The sequence below is a fragment of the Globicephala melas genome, chromosome 2, assembly GCF_963455315.2.
Source record: "Globicephala melas chromosome 2, mGloMel1.2, whole genome shotgun sequence".
NCBI classification, from domain to species: domain Eukaryota; kingdom Metazoa; phylum Chordata; class Mammalia; order Artiodactyla; family Delphinidae; genus Globicephala; species Globicephala melas.
The window spans coordinates 84,214,304-84,230,309 of NC_083315.2; the positions used below are offsets into that span (position 1 = coordinate 84,214,304).

At 35.3% G+C, this 16,006-nt stretch overlaps 1 protein-coding gene across 3 annotated transcripts in view; it reads left to right on the plus strand.

Annotated features, from left to right (window-relative positions):
* Positions 1-13,367, plus strand: part of GABPB1 (GA binding protein transcription factor subunit beta 1) — an 80,169-nt gene extending 66,802 nt beyond the window's left edge. For all 3 annotated transcript variants that reach the window (XM_030842765.3, XM_060294272.1, XM_060294273.1), the window contains exons 7-9: positions 3,351-3,536; positions 6,784-6,899; positions 11,860-13,367. In XM_030842765.3, coding sequence (XP_030698625.1) covers positions 3,351-3,536; positions 6,784-6,899; positions 11,860-12,012 — 455 coding nt within the window. In that variant the 3' untranslated portion in view covers positions 12,013-13,367. The remainder of the gene's footprint in view (positions 1-3,350; positions 3,537-6,783; positions 6,900-11,859) is intronic.
* Positions 13,368-16,006: the final 2,639 nt, after the last annotated feature.

The window sequence follows — 16,006 nt, forward strand, 5'->3', positions numbered from 1 at the left end:
GTAATTGAAGGTAAGATTATATAGGACTTTTAAAATGATTTCTTTGGTGGACTCTGGAAGGGAGTTTAGTTAGGAGTCTAATGCAGTCACCTGGGGAAGAAATAATGGTAGCGTGGATTAGGATTTGGCAAAGGGATAATAAGAAGTGAATAGATTTGAGAGTTATTTAGTTGTAGAATCAGAAGTTAAAATTGGTTGGATGTAGGCCTTACATCTGCAGTGTAGTTTAGTCCTTATGAAACTCTCATAAAACAATATTTTATGGCTCTAACCTACAGTTTTACATTGATTTTGCATTGCTTAGCCTTATTCTTTCTTGCGGCCCAGCTATATAATCCCATTAAATGGACATCTGTGACTACCCTTCTTTTTGTCTTTAGAGCAACTTCAGCTAATTGTTAATAAGGTGGTTTTTTCCAAAGGTATAATGCATCTGGTGGCTGTTTCCCTCCTTTCTCCTAATAGTGAAATTTGAGTCAGGTCCCCTTTGCATGTTGTTGTTTTTTTTTGTCTGTTCCTAAAGTAGATCAATAAAAGTGAATTGGCTTTCAGGTATATGTTACTGGGCTTCATAAGATTGTCTTGTTTTTGCCTTTTTAAAAAAAATGTCAGGTTCTATTGCAGGCAATCCTACTTTTGAAATGTTATTTTTTTCTTCAGTAAGCCTAGTTTCTATTTTATTGAAATATTTATACGCATATAGAATTTTCAATCTTCTAGTAACATCTGAAAGACAGTTTTTTCCTTGTCTTAGTTGACTTTTATGGCATTAAAATTCAAAAGTCATGTTGAACAAGAGGTCTCAAACATTTTCAGAGATGCTGTAGATTATCTAGGCTCTCTTTGTATATTATAACTTGACTTTTAAATTAGACCAATGAATATTTATTAGTTATTTTTTTATCCGGGGGTTTTATATTTGGATATATCTGTCTATGTATATTTTTTTAAATAACATTCTTTTTAAAGTTTTTAGGCTTTCTGTTTTATTCTTACATGTTTCAACATTTCACTGCTGGGTTGTTTTTAGGATTACTGAGGGGGTTCTTTGTTTTCTTACATAATTGGTTTCCTTATAATTTTTTCTTAAATACCTTACCATAGCACAACTTAAAAAGAAAGCTTTTTAGATGAAAGGCAAGAACTCTCTTATCTTAATGACAGTCATTGCAAATAGTGCAAAGATGAAAGTTCTTGAGTTGTGCCTTGATCATATGTGGTCTCAGAAATTTCTTACATATGATTATGTTTTTAAAAATACTTGCTACTTATAGTTAACATTCAACCATAGTGAACATTTGGTTTTCATATGGATATTTTTTACAAGATCAAAGCAATAGTTAATGTCTTTGAAAACCTCAGTAGTTGTTCTGTTGAATACATTACTGTTTTATGCCCTACATTTCATTTTAATAATTATCTTCCTGAAATTTTCTTAAGTGCTTGGTGATAAAGCCTAATTATGGTTTAAGACAAACAAAAATGAGAGAACTCAAAACATAAAGGTTTTTGCATTTTGAATATCATCTGTGATTTGCATTGTGACCCTTGATTACCCAAATAACACAGTAACAGGGTTGCAGCCAGGCCTGTTACCATGAGTTCATCCTTGAAAACTAGGGTCCTAGTACTTATCTTGCCTTTTATTAAAAAAGGAGTTTGTTTAATTAGAGCATCTCTGTATTTAGTAAATCCCTTGGTCGTTAATATCCATGACATTCTGCTGGAATTTGGTAGCAACTTGGCGTGTTTCAGAGTAACTGTGTATCTGAAGGGTAGCGTGACTTCAGGAGAGAATGATTTTATTTCATTACACTTTTGGTAAAGTGTTGCCTCAAATAACACATTTCAAAAAACCATATCATTTAGAAATAGTTTTTTTTGTCATTTCTTTTTTCAGAATTAGTTATATTAAAATGTTTTTTTAATGTTGATAGTTATTAAAACCCATAGAAAAATTGGAGAATGAACTTTATACCTTGCACCTGTATTCACCACCTGTTAACATCTTGCCACACCTGCATGTTCACATACAAACACAGACACATGCTTTTATTTTGCCATATTATCTGAAAGTAGGCTAAAGACATCATGACACTTCATCCTTAAATTCTTCAGCATGTATCTACCAAGAACAAGGACAGCTTCCTATGTAGTCACGGTTCTATTATGTTTCTTAAAAACAATATTAATTTAGTAATATTATCTGGCATATGGTCCATATTCAAGTTTCCTCAATTATCCCCAAAATGTCCTTTATAACTATTTGTTTTCACCCAGGATCCAATCAAAGTTCACACACTATATTCGATTATTATGTCTCTTTAGTCTCCCCCAATCTAGGACAGTCTTACTGCCTCACTTGTTCTTTATGACACTGAAATCTTTGTAGAGTTTAAGCCAGTTGTCTGCAGGATCACTCACATTCTAGATTCATTTGTTTCTTAATAATTAGATTCAGGTCAAACATTTCCAGTAAGAACACAGGGATATTTTGTAATCTCCTGTTGCATCACATCAGGAGTCACTTTAATTGCTGTGTAGTATTCCAGTGCATGAATCTACCAGTTTATTCATTCTACTTTTGACAGATATCTGATTTGTTTCAAGTTTTTGACTATTATGAGTAAAGCTGCTATGTGTAGTCTTTTGGGATCAGTAGTTGGGCATAGCTTGTGGGAAAGGATTTTGGCAATTTCTTTACCTAGGCAAGACCTGGAGTGCTGTGTTCAGCTGCCAGAATCCTCTCTGAACCTTTCATAAAACATTGAGAACATAATTTTGAATTTTATTTATGTAAATGTTAATATATTTTTTCATAGCCTACAGTACCAGATCTATTTGCCACTTATTATGAAGGCAACCCTTGCTCACACAATCCAAAAAGGGAATACTGTTTATTCTCTCTGCTTGAAGAATACAAATTTCCATGTTTTGTTGGATAGGAAATGTATATCAACTCATATATGTACATTTGAATGGAGTATAACCACATACAATATCTTATTTTTTGGATTGTGGAATCTTATTAAGCTGGCATAACCTTTGTCATATCTGTGACCTTAGGAGAGCTTCTAAATTTCGTACCTCATAGAACTAAATGAAGATAGTTTATTTAAACATGTGCATGCATAGATAGTTGGAACTCACTTATTGTAAATTGTGGGACTTGTAGTCAACTGTTTACATAGGTATCTACAACACCAATGGAGACTGAATTTAAAAATCATGTAAAAGCTTTTCTGTGTAAGAAAGAAGGACGGACAGCAAAGGTAGCAGAGCAAAAATAAACTTCTGTTCATACTTTTATATATGTTCACTGATTTTTACATATATATTTTTTTTTCCAGTAGTGGCTACGGAGGAAGTAGTTACTGCAGAATCTGTGGATGGTGCAATTCAGCAAGTAGTTAGTTCAGGGGGTCAGCAAGTCATCACAATAGTTACAGATGGAATTCAGCTTGGAAATTTGCACTCCATTCCAACCAGTGGAATAGGTCAGCCCATCATTGTGACCATGCCAGATGGACAACAAGGTTGGTAGAAGGCATTTACATAAAGTTTGCATTTATTCTTAATCCTCAGGAAATTGTGACATGTTTTTCAAAGCATTTATTTTTGCCTTAAATTTTGTTTTTGTAACCTTTTGCAGCAGACTTAATTGCCTAGTTTTATTTGCTTAGGCTACTGTTAAAATTAGCTTGCTTTCTCTGGTTGTATATTAGGTACAAAGAGGAATTGGCCCCAAAGTATTCTGGTTGGAAAATGAGCTTAAATAAATAATTCAAAATCAGTATTGGACAATACTTTCCTAGGCCATTTAATGCAATTCAGATATCATACGGGCTTTTAAAAACACCATGTGAAAAAAAGCTACTTAAAAAGAAGTTGGACTTAGGAGTTATGGTAGGAACATAGTGACAACTTTTAGCAGCTTTGTTGATAATTGTCCCAATTTTTTCCTTTTGAGTAATAAGAGAGTAGTAATAAGATAGATGAAACATAAGCCCCAGTTTCATGTTTAGTGAACCTAAAAGACTGAGAAAACCACAAAATTCCATATTTTAAGTGCTTGCCAAAAACATCTTAAGATCTAAGCCAGGGCAGTATCAGGGAAACCCCCAGTCGTGCATCAAGAAAAGGGGTTGAGCTCAGAAATCAGCAATAAATATACACTTCCAGTAAGACAGGGCCCAATCTGAGTAGGAAGTGCTGCAAGTAGGATTAAGATAGACTAGAGCATGAAAGCTGGAGGAAGCAGAAAGAGAAGGTGCAGAAAATTCCTATCTGAACAAGCATCCCAGTACCCAGTACTCTGTACTCCCCCACCCCCCACCAAAAAAAGTATGTGCACACATAACCTTTTAGAAAACGACTAGGATTGCAGAGACCAAGCCTCTTCATGGCCTGTGAAGGAATTAGGGAACGGAAGGGCTGGAGGTAGAAGTTCTCCTAAACCAGATTTGGTTTAGAGTGATAGTGGAGGTATGGCCCTGCAGAGAGGCCAGGTCTCAAGCAATGATTTTGTTGCCATAGCAGTGGAGGAGGAAACCCTTGACCTGTGGAGCCTGGGAGGCTTTTCTTACCGCTATGCAGAAATCTCCTGCTGGTGGTCCAAGATTTGGATCAAGCCCAGGTATTTTCACAAAGCTTTAAAGAACTAATTCTAATTATATAGAAAAGAAGAAACTTTCAAAGTATTTGTTTTAAGCAGATATAACATTATTTCCAAAACCTGACATTATACACACAGTCTAATCTCATTGATGAACAAATGGAAAGAAACTCATGTTTTTGGATAGGATGACTCACTATTATAAAGCTCTCAATTCTTCCTGAGTTAATTGATAAATGTAATGTGATAGGAAAAAAAAGACTGTATTAGTTTGCTAGGGCTGCCATAACAAACTACCACAGACTGGGTGACTTAACAGAAGTTTATCTTCTCACAGTGCTGGAAGGTGGAAGTCCAAGATCAAGGTGTTGGCAGGTTTGGTTTCTTCTGAGGCCTTTCTCCTTGGCTTGCAAATGGCTGCCTTCTTGCTGTGTCCTGATATAGTCAGCCCTCAGTCTGTGTGTGTTGTCTGCGACCTAACCTCTTATAAGGACACCAGTCATATTGGATTAGGACCCACTTAAATGACTTCATTTTGGACTTCTCTGGTGGCGCGGTGGTTAAGAATCTGCTTGCCAATGCAGGGGACATAGATTCAAGCCCTGGTCGGGGAAGATCCCACATGCCACGGAGCAACTAAGCCAGTGCACCAAAGCTACCGAGCCTGTGCTCTAGAGCCCGCGAGCCACAACGACCAAAGCCTGCGTGCCTAGAGCCCATGCTCCACAGCAGGAGAAGCCACCACAATGAGAAGCCTGTGCACTGCAACAAACAGTTGCCCCCGCTCGCCACAGCTAGAGAAAGTCTGTGCACAGCAACGAAGACCCAACGCAGCCAAAAATAAAACCAAAATCTCATTTTACCTTTTTAACCTTTTTAAAGGCCCTATCTCCAAATACATTTTGAGGTACTGGGGGTTAGGACTTAAAACATTTGAATTTTGAGGGGGACACAATTCAAGCCATAACAAAGACCAATAGGTCTTTTTCTGGAATTAGTCAAACAGATTCTGAAGTTTATTTTGATAGAGGAGGAGGGAAGAAGAATAAGGATAACTAGAAAAGAAGAGCAATGAGAGGACCCTACTGAATATTAAAATAAACTTTTAAAGCTTTCATAATTTAAAAATTATAACTGGAAAATGAATATATAGACTATGTAGGTAGTCCAGTGAAACAGATATAATTCTCAGTTCTTCTTGAGTGAATTTATAAGTGTAATGTAATATGGTATGAGTTAAAAGAAATACTTTAATTCTCAATATTTCTAATGTTTTTAATTACATTGTACTAAATAAATAATAGTTTTACTATTTTTTCATTTATTTACATTTATAAATGACAGTAGGAGAGTTTTTAATGTTTTGACAACCTTAAAGGCTGTAGGACAGTTGTAATTTTTCCCATTGATGATTAAGATTGTTTTGCATAGTTTTAGCTTGCACAGTCATGTTTATGTTCCCGCACTGGTTATGCAAAGCAAGGACAGCCTCTTGCTCTCTGTATATTTACATTTATGTAAAGAGATACTAAAAATTGGGACAGTCTAACAACCCAGTGGAAAAACAAGCAGAGTTTATAAACAGATATTGTTCATAATGGTGTATCCTCACAGTGGAATATAATGCAGCTAAATGAAAGAAAGCTCTCTGTGTGTTGGTGAAAGATAACCCTAGATATATGGAGTGAAAAAAGCAGACACAGAACGATATATCTATCTTATGTATGTTTGAATGTATGTTTTGTATGTATGCTACCTTTTGTGTAAGAGAGAGAAAAAGGAGAATGTATATTCATGTTTGGTTTTACATAAATGAACACAAGAACAATGTATAAGCAACCAGTAAAAGTATCTGTTTTAGCAAGGGTGAAGTCAGACCTCTCAAAATATGCTTGTTAAGTATTATTTTGATTTTGAGCCAATGAATGTATTATCTATAAAATTAAAAAACATAAGTAGGTACCTTAAACAATAAGTAGTTTTCAGTAAATAGACAAGAAGTTGAAGACAAATATGGACATTTCTCATAAACAGCAAATCAGTGTTTTGAAATTATTGTTTTTGGAATATATTTATTTTAGATGAGTTGCATCAACAATCTCAAGACTAGTTTTAATTCTTCTAAACCTATCTGTAAATGAAGTAATGTGTACATTTTTTCATTTTAGTATTAACAGTACCAGCAACAGACATTGCTGAAGAAACTGTTATAAGTGAAGAACCACCAGCCAAGAGACAATGTATTGAAATAATTGAAAACCGGGTGGAGTCTGCAGAAATAGAAGTAAGGAGTCTTTTACCCGGTGTGTTTTGCTGCAGTCATCCAAAATAAATTCCATTTGCTTTTCTTTCTTTCTTTTTTTTTTTTTTTTGTCTTTTATATTTATTACTGACAGTATTGTTTTGATATAGCATGAGTACTTTTTTGTCTAATTTTTTGGCCTTATCCATATAGCAAGCCTTCAATAAATAAATATTGAATGAATGAATGAATGAGTAAAGAATTTGTTTGTAACAAAGTCTGTCATCATGGTAACAGTGGAATGTCTTTTGTTCTTGTACTGCATCCTTTATTTTCTATTAAATTTACGTACATCATTCTCCCAAGTCACTAAAGGGAATGTCACTATATATTGACTAAAAAAATTTTTTTCTTTCAAAAGTGAAAGGCGAATGCCTAGTTGGGCTGGAAGGTGCTCTTAAAGAATGTTGAAGTTTGTCAGCTGAGTTATTTTGTAAAAAGCCATAGGTAACTGTTTATTTCACGATTAAGTCCCTTAAGGAAATTAAATTTAGACTGTTGATAGGATTCACCTTCTTTTCCCTCTGCCAAACTAGTTTGTAATTGTAAACTAGTTTGTAAGTGTAACCAAACCATAGTTATTACCTCACAGATTTTTTTCTCACATGACTGTAAATAAAGTTATGTTTTCCAAAGTTGATATTAACTTATATCAAATGAAAATAAGATCATTCTTGAATAACTTTGAAAGAGCAGCTGCAGTGTAAAGAAAAGAATATTGGACTTGAAATTACATGAGCTGGATTTGAATCCCACCTCTTGCCCCTCCCTATTAGCTTTGAGGCAAGTTATCTTACCTTTCTGAGTTCCTGTTTATTTTCTCCCAAATTGGAATTTAAGATAACAATATCTGTATTTTGGGGTTTTTATGAGAGTTGAAAAAGTCAGCATACTCATTATATACACATTCATAATATCTAATATGTGTGAATAATAAATGTTGGTGAATATTTAGGAATTCTTTGTTATCATAGAAAAGAGAGGATTTAAAAAAATGCCATCTAAAGGCAATATAATTCTGACTGAGGACAATTAGAAAATATCCTTGCCCAAATTCGTTTACACGTAAGACTGGTACATCTTTGGCCACAATCTCAAAGGACATATTATTGAGTTACGAAGAATTTGACTCATGGTTTAACCAGAATGTTTGATAGACTTGTGACTTTAATTATTGAGGGTGAGTTGTTTCATTTCTTCAAAATTTAAAGTGATATTCAGTACACTGAAGTTTTTATAAACTAACCATTTATTTCATTGAATGGTATCAGTATACTTATTATTTTAAAATCTTTAATGTCTTTTACTGATAAATCAGTTGATCTTGTTTTCTGGCATATAAGGTGAGAAAGATTTTGTGATGTACTTTGCTTTAACTATTTAATAAAACATTTTTAAATTACTTGAATTTTCATTGAACATAAACTGACTCAATTCAGCATTTCTTTTAATATGTCAATTCAACATTTTCAAAATAATGAATGTGCAGGCTGTACTTTTATTTACCTAACAACCAGTGAGAATTTCTGTTTTCATCAAAGATCAACCTAATTCCACTCTTACAGTCTTTCAGAGACCAAGGAGAATAATCACAAATAACAAGAAAGTATGAATTGAGGTATATAAATTAACTAGAACCAAGGAGATTAGAACTTCAGGGAGATGGAATTTTAGCTTGATATAAAGAACTTCACGAGTTAGTTTTAGCTTAATTTTAGTAATTAGAGCTTTCTGGTAATGGAAGTCTTATTCTCCATCACTGGAAATGTTCAAGCCAAAGTTGCAGGATGTTAGAGCTATTACAGAGAGACTTTGAAGCATGCAGTGAGAAGAGATGGTAGAGGTGGGCAGGGGATACAGAATGAAGAGAGACCTCCAATGTTTTCTAAAACCAGGTAATCATTTCCTTATAGTACATAAGAGTTCTTTTGATTTTATTTTCTGAGGTGACCAATAGAGTTATCTTGGGGGTATACTTTTATATTCCTTTCTAAGTGATTGCTTAGCCATTAACCCAAAAAGTTTCTCTAAAGCAGTGCTTCTCACCTGGAGCAGTTTTGACCCCAGGGGACATTTGGCAATGTCTGGATACATTTCGGGTTGTCACAATGAGAGACATGCCACTGACATTTAGTGGATAGAGGCTGGGGATGCTGCTAAACACTATACACATCCTACAATGTGTGTTTTGCCGCTCAGTTCTGCAGTTGTGGTAGGAAAGCAGCCACGGGCAATTTGGAAATGAGTGGGTATGGCTGTATTTCAGTAAAACTTTATAAAAACAGGATCATATTTGACCCATGGCAGTTAGAAAATGGACAGCTCAATGGACAAGGAGAGAGCTCATACACCCTGCCTAGTTTCTCTCTTTTTTAAAAAAAACATTTAATGGTTAAGAATATGAGTCTGGAAGCAGATTTAGGTTTGAATGATAATTTTCTGAGTGTGATTGGTCAAGTTATTTAGCCTTTCAAGGCTTGGCTTCCCCATCAGTAAAAAGGGGAAAATAATAGCACCTACATTATCAGAGTGTTGTAAGGTTTAAATGAGAATGCATGTGAAGGACTAGTACAGTGGTGAGCATATAGTAAATGCTCAGTAACTGTTAGTTGTATTATTATTATCTTCTAAAATTTATATTGTGGTATGGTAGAAGATAAATCACTTTAATGATTTTTTTTTGCTTTATAATAGCTAAAGTAAAATAAATTTGAATATTAGAAAATTACATATAAAACTATTGAAAGATAATTGTTAATAGCTGAAGCAGAATTCAAGAATCTTGTTTGGAATTTAAAAAGCAAACTCGAAGTCTTTCTTTGTTCTATTATTCTGTTGCCTAATGTAATCATAATATATTGCTTGGGCTTGGAGTTGAAGTGTAAGGTATCTTCCTTACTGCTTTCATCTCCTGAAATAATTGTGAATCTCTTGCTGTTTCTAAGTGTGAATAAATAGGTAATACTAGAAGATGCCTTAGAGTTAATCTTTTCTAATATTTCCAACCAAATCAAGGCAAGTTTTTATCCATATTCAAAACTTTGGCTGCCAAAGGATCTTATTTCTTAGTACATGTAAAAGTATAAAACACTTATGCATGGCTCTACTCACAGGCTGTACTCCTGCCAGAGGTAGGAGTCTAGCTCCCACCCTTCCACTGGTGCCCAAATTCCTGCATGGTTCACTGCCAGGGACTGGTGTCAGTTTCTTACGTGAGGCTGGCATCTTGCCTGAAGTAAGGAGAAAAGGATAGCAGGGTAGGGCGTAGGCATTTCTTCTACTTGTACATTTTGTGTAATTGGAAGATTTGGAGACTACTTGTATAATCAATCACTCTTACATTTGGTGGACTCATGGGAAAAATAAATGTTAGATCTAGCTTCATTCTCAGTGTGGAGAAGGCAGTGGGATCACAGGAAGGCAGGAGTATTTTACATGTTCCTCCTTGTGGACCATGTGAATAGTGGAGGGTAGGGAATCTTTCGGTGTTCACAATGGACAAGGGTCTAGGAGGCAGTGGAAGAGACCACAGTGCCCTCTTTCCCAGCAAGCTTCTTACCCCTCGCCTTTACCTTCAGTTCTCTCTTTTAAGTGTCTTGTCCAGTGTGAACCTGGCCTCTTTTTGCCATTAGTAGTCCTACCCTCAGCCCCCACCCCAAGCAGAAGGCCTGGGCTTCTGTAATGAGGTTGAGCTTGGACCTGGGCAAGTTGAGTTTTTGTCCATGTGCTTACTAGAGGTATGGGAAAGGAATCTTTGAAGTGTTTTCCCTTAGACAACTGTATAGGGACAGAGTGAGGAGAGGAGAAAGAATACTACTTACATTGGACCAGATTTGTGTTTTTCCTCTCAATTTGTTCAGGAATTTGATACATATATTTTACAGCATATAATATAATGAATCACAGTAGAGAAATGAGTATTTTATTGGTTTGTAAAATGGTATAATTTAGGAAACACTAATCTAGACCAGCACTGTTCATTTTAAAGATGAGGAATCTTGCTTGCTGTCATAGGGAAAGATAGTTTTATTTATTTACTTTTTTATAAAAATTTATTTATTTATTTATGGCTGCGTTGGCTGCTTTCTCTAGTTGCGACGAGTGGGGGCTACTCGTTGCGGTGTGCGGGCGTCCCATTGCGGTGGCTTCTCTTGTTGTGGAGCACAGGCTCTAGGCACGCGGGCTTCAGTAGTTGTGGCACAAGGGCTCAGTAGTTGTGGGTCGTGGGCTCTAGAGCGCAGTCTCGGTAGTTGTGGTGCACGGGCTTTGTTGCTCCGCGGCACGTGGGATCTTCCTGGACCAGGGCTCGAACCCGTGTCCTCTGCATTGGCAGGCGGATTCTTAACCACTGTGCCACCACGGAAGTCCCGGGAAAGATAGTTTTAAAAGCAGTAATATTAGAACCTCATAACCCTGACTCCTTATTGTGTTACCATGAGAAAGCTACATTGTCTCTGAGCATCATTTTTCTCATCTGTAAAATGGGCATAATGTCTGTCTTAGAGACTTGTTATTGGAAATTACCTTGTTTATATATATAATGGGTGCTCAATAAATACTAAGTTTTTTATAATTAGTAGCTTTTTAACATCACAGATAAAGATGTGAAGAGGTATGGTGGTATATTTCCCTGTTAAAGTTCTTCACTAGTTTTTGTAGTATGTATAAAAGTACAGGTACCCAATTTGGGTTCATTATGTTAGTCTTATTTCTAATTAGAAAATAATTTCCTTGAGGTCAGAAACTAATCTGTATCTCGTAGTGTGGAGCTCAAAACTAGGGCTTTAATTATAAGGGAATTGGCGAAAAAGGCAAGATGTCTCTGAAATACCAATACATGGCTACTTCTAGCAACTACAAATTTTTTTATTTGAAAGATGCATGCTTGTATGTGTTATTGTATTTGTGCAACAATTGAAAAAAAACTTTTTTTTTAAATTAGGAGAGAGAAGCTCTTCAGAAACAGCTGGATGAAGCTAATCGAGAAGCACAAAAATATCGACAGCAACTTCTAAAGAAAGAACAGGAAGCAGAGGCCTACAGACAGAAATTAGAAGCTATGACTCGTCTTCAGACTAATAAAGAAGCTGTTTAATTGAAATGAACATATAGTTTGAGTTTACTTTTGGTCAAGAAAGAATACAGTCTTGAACTGTACACAGTAAGGTGCAGTCATGGGAAGACAGGATAATAAAAGAGACTGCAGCTTGATAATTGGACTTAAGCCATGAGCTCTGGATTCTTGTAACATAAAACTTTACTTTAGAAGTTGTGAAATGTATTTAAAACTGAATTCTGTAAATAGTTTTTTTTTTTTTACAGTTCCAAATGCGTTGATAAAGATTGTTGAAGAGATCCCAAAACACAATAAGCCACTGTTTTTTGTGAATTCTTTTTGATTTTAGTACAAACCTTAATTTCTCAGAAACAGAACAGTTTTAAGGGTGATCGTTGTTGATTAGACCAAATGTTGTGTAATAATTATGTGGTGGACTGATGCTGGAATTACTCCTGTAGGTATAAACTTCTATATGAAGAGAAGATTTCTCCCAGGAAATCTTGTACAGCTTTAAGTTGTCTCAGATTCTCTGAAAACATTTTTTAGAAAGCAAATTTTTATATTTGTTCAATTTCAGCTATACCCACGTAGATTTACATGTATATGAAGCAGATATTTTTAAAACTTTCTGTTTGTACATATTCTGCATGTTTTATAATTTCAAAATGCATCACTTGCATAGGTATTTTTCCCACAAAGATAATGAAAGTTACTAGGAAAGAAAGAAACCCTTTTATTCTATAGGTCATTGAAACTAAGTAAGCTAGCAGCTGGTTTTATTGGAATGACAATGTTCTTGGAAGGAGCAGCTTACAAGATACCTTGAATTTGCAAACTGCAACATCTATGCTTTTTTGAAAATTTCATAGTGGGGATGTGAAACAATTCTGTGCCTTCCATCATGATTTCCACATGAAAGCACTTTAAGGCACTGGATTTTAATATAATGTTTTCAGAAAACTCAAAGCATATGGCTTTCTGAAATATTTCGTGGACTCATTTCCTCCCCAGGAAATTATTCTTATGAAAAAAAATTGCTTTTGTATGGTAGAACAGGAACTTTTTGTACTACGGTGATGCTATAGATATGTCTGACATAACTTTTACTTTCCCTGTGAAAGCTGTATGTCTGTGCTGTGACTGGCTCTCATCACAATATTGTTCAATTCCACAATGTATGGACATTAAACTCTGACATAGTGTTCTTTCTTTTTTGTAAACATAACTTCAAGTTCTTTTTCTTGTTTCATTTTTAAATGTTTTATTGCTTTATGAAAATGTTTAACCCTAAGACCCTTCTAGATTACCTATACTGTATAAAGAAGCAATTACCCTTAAAACTGTACTCTGCCCTACTTTTCTATTTTACAATTAAATATCTTTTCCACATATGTTCAGTGTAGACTTATATTTTGACCACATTTTATTCACACATTAAAAAGTTTGTTCTGTGTATTACGGCCATATTCCACGTATGAAAATATTATAAATTCTTCACACTGTGTCTTAAAAGTATCTAAAACTGGGTTTTGCAAATGCCAAGTCATATTTTCAGTTGCGTGAAGCTGCTTTTCTGTGTCTGTTTTTTAGTACGTTAGTGCATTTATGAATTTGTTATGTTAGGAAGGGTACCCTAACGTGTGCAGTGTCAGAGTAGAGCAGGGGCAGCGTGTTCACCCCACTGTATAGTTTTGCTTCCAAGACCAGATTGGCCCTGAAGATCCTTGAGAAAGTGTTGGAAACTAGCTTCTGAAAGTGAATTTAATGCCTTCTTTGATTTCTAGTCTTTTGTTCTGCTAGAAACTTTACCTGGTGCACGAAAGAATTTTGATCTATAATAACATTTGCCATAAATGGGAGAAAATAATTGATACTTAAGAGGAATAAGTGTATGATAGTATCAGGTAGACATTGAAATGTCTTGGGGGGAAGTCCATGTTTTTCAGAGTCTGTATGTTGGACTTGTGTAATTACTTAATCATCTACACCTGATTCACTGTACTATGAAATCAGAACTTAAACAAGAACTTATAACTAAAAAAAGCATTTGCTTTTTCTTTTTAGCCCGTTTTGAGGTGGGCTGGGAAAGCTTTGCATTCTACTTATTCTCAATGGTGTTATGAGCAGAAGATTAAGAGAACTGACAGAATAAAATAATGAAGTTTTCAGAAATCCACACTTAATGTGTTTCCAGTACATAATGATGGATTCATAGTTAAAGGTCATCAGGTTGCCACATTGATGGCTAATTATTTCCACTTATGTGTGAACAAACACCTTCTTTATTTTATTTTTTTTAGAAAACAGTCCACACTTTCCTTTATTTCAATATTTGTGTGGTAAACAAAAATACATGGGGATATTTTCGTATGGGTTGAGGATGTTTCTCTTTGTATATTCATGAAGGGAGTGAGATATTGATTTTAAATGAACAAACACCTTCTTGAGCAGCCCTTCTCAACCAGGGTTCTGCGAGAGAATCAAGCTCTGATGCCCTAAATGTTAGGGCCTAATGAATTAATTCCTTGTAATGAGTTAGTTTCTGTTCTGTGCATCTGGAATAGTACTGGTTATGTACTTTCTAGACACTGAGTTCACTAGATGTCTTGATTGCCTAATTACTCGTTTACGATTTTAAAACTTCCCTGTGTACAGTCGCTAGAACTCTGGGGTTACAAATTCTAGGTTGGGTCTGTGATGATTTCAGAAAGCCTCATCTGACAACTGGTATCTGCAGAGACTGTGCTTCTTAACTAATTTTCATTTATTGTTACTTTATTTATGTCTCAGTTACTTCCCCAAAGGGCTTGTGTTGTCATTTATTTTTACTGGCTTTTAGAAGTTATATTTTTTATTTTTTTTGTTTTGTTTTGTTTTTGTTTTTTTGGCGGTACGCGGGCCTCTCACTGCTGTGGCCTCTCCCGTTGCGGAGCACAGGCTCCGGACGCGCAGGCTCAGCGGCCATGGCTCACGGGCCCAGCCACTCCGCGGCACGTGGGATCCTCCCGGACTGGGGCACGAACCCGTGTCCCCTGCATCGGCAGGCGGACTCCCAACCGCTGCGCCACCAGGGAAGCCCTAGAAGTTACTTTTTTATGTCAATCTTTCCTGATATCAACAGCAGGTAGTTTTTCTTTCACTCTACCACTGGATTGCTTTATTTGTTTATGATGGTGGAGGGTTGGGAGTTCGAGAGCTTTCTTCTGTGACGTTCAAAATAACAGCTAAGGAGAGAAGGAAATAAATGTGAATATATAATTTGGACTATACTTGTTTTTAACAAAAAGGTCTGTGTACAAAATGTTTGTCCAAAACATATTGCTAATGAAAATCTATGCCAGTATGTTTCTTCAACATGGTCATTTATGATACTATTTACTGAAAATCAGAAGAAACCCTTGCCCATAACAGGAACTGATGAGTTGATAGATATTCATGGATACTTTATGCTGATATGACTAATTTTTTGTCTTACTCTGTACAAAGTTTCTTCCAGATGAAATCTATAAAGTTTCTTTGTGTCTTAATACCTGGAAGATCTTGAGAACTGACAAAATGTATCAAGAAGAAGACCCTTTTCAGATAAAATCACAAAACAATTGTAGGAACCTTTATATCCATATGGATGGGTTCCCAAGGCCTTAGGACTCAGGCTTATATAGCAAATAGAAAAAAAAAAAATTCTATTCACCTAGCTTCTATTGAGTAAATATCTCCTTCCATCATGTCAGATCAACTTAGGAATGAACTAACTAATATATTTGTTATTTTATTAAGTCATATTTACTGTACTTGGATTTCATTATAGATAACTAGTCTCTTGTAGTTTTGAATGATGTTTGCTATTTGCTTTCTCTATGTTAGGTGAGAACATCTCAATGCACATGGACTCAGTTTGACGTAAGCTCTTTGAATTCATTCTCAGATTACTTTGTGTAATTTGTGATGGAAAATACGCTTCTGGTTCCAAGTCAAAATTTTGATATCATTATTTTTGTGACTTATTAAAAGTATTTTCCAAATATATAGA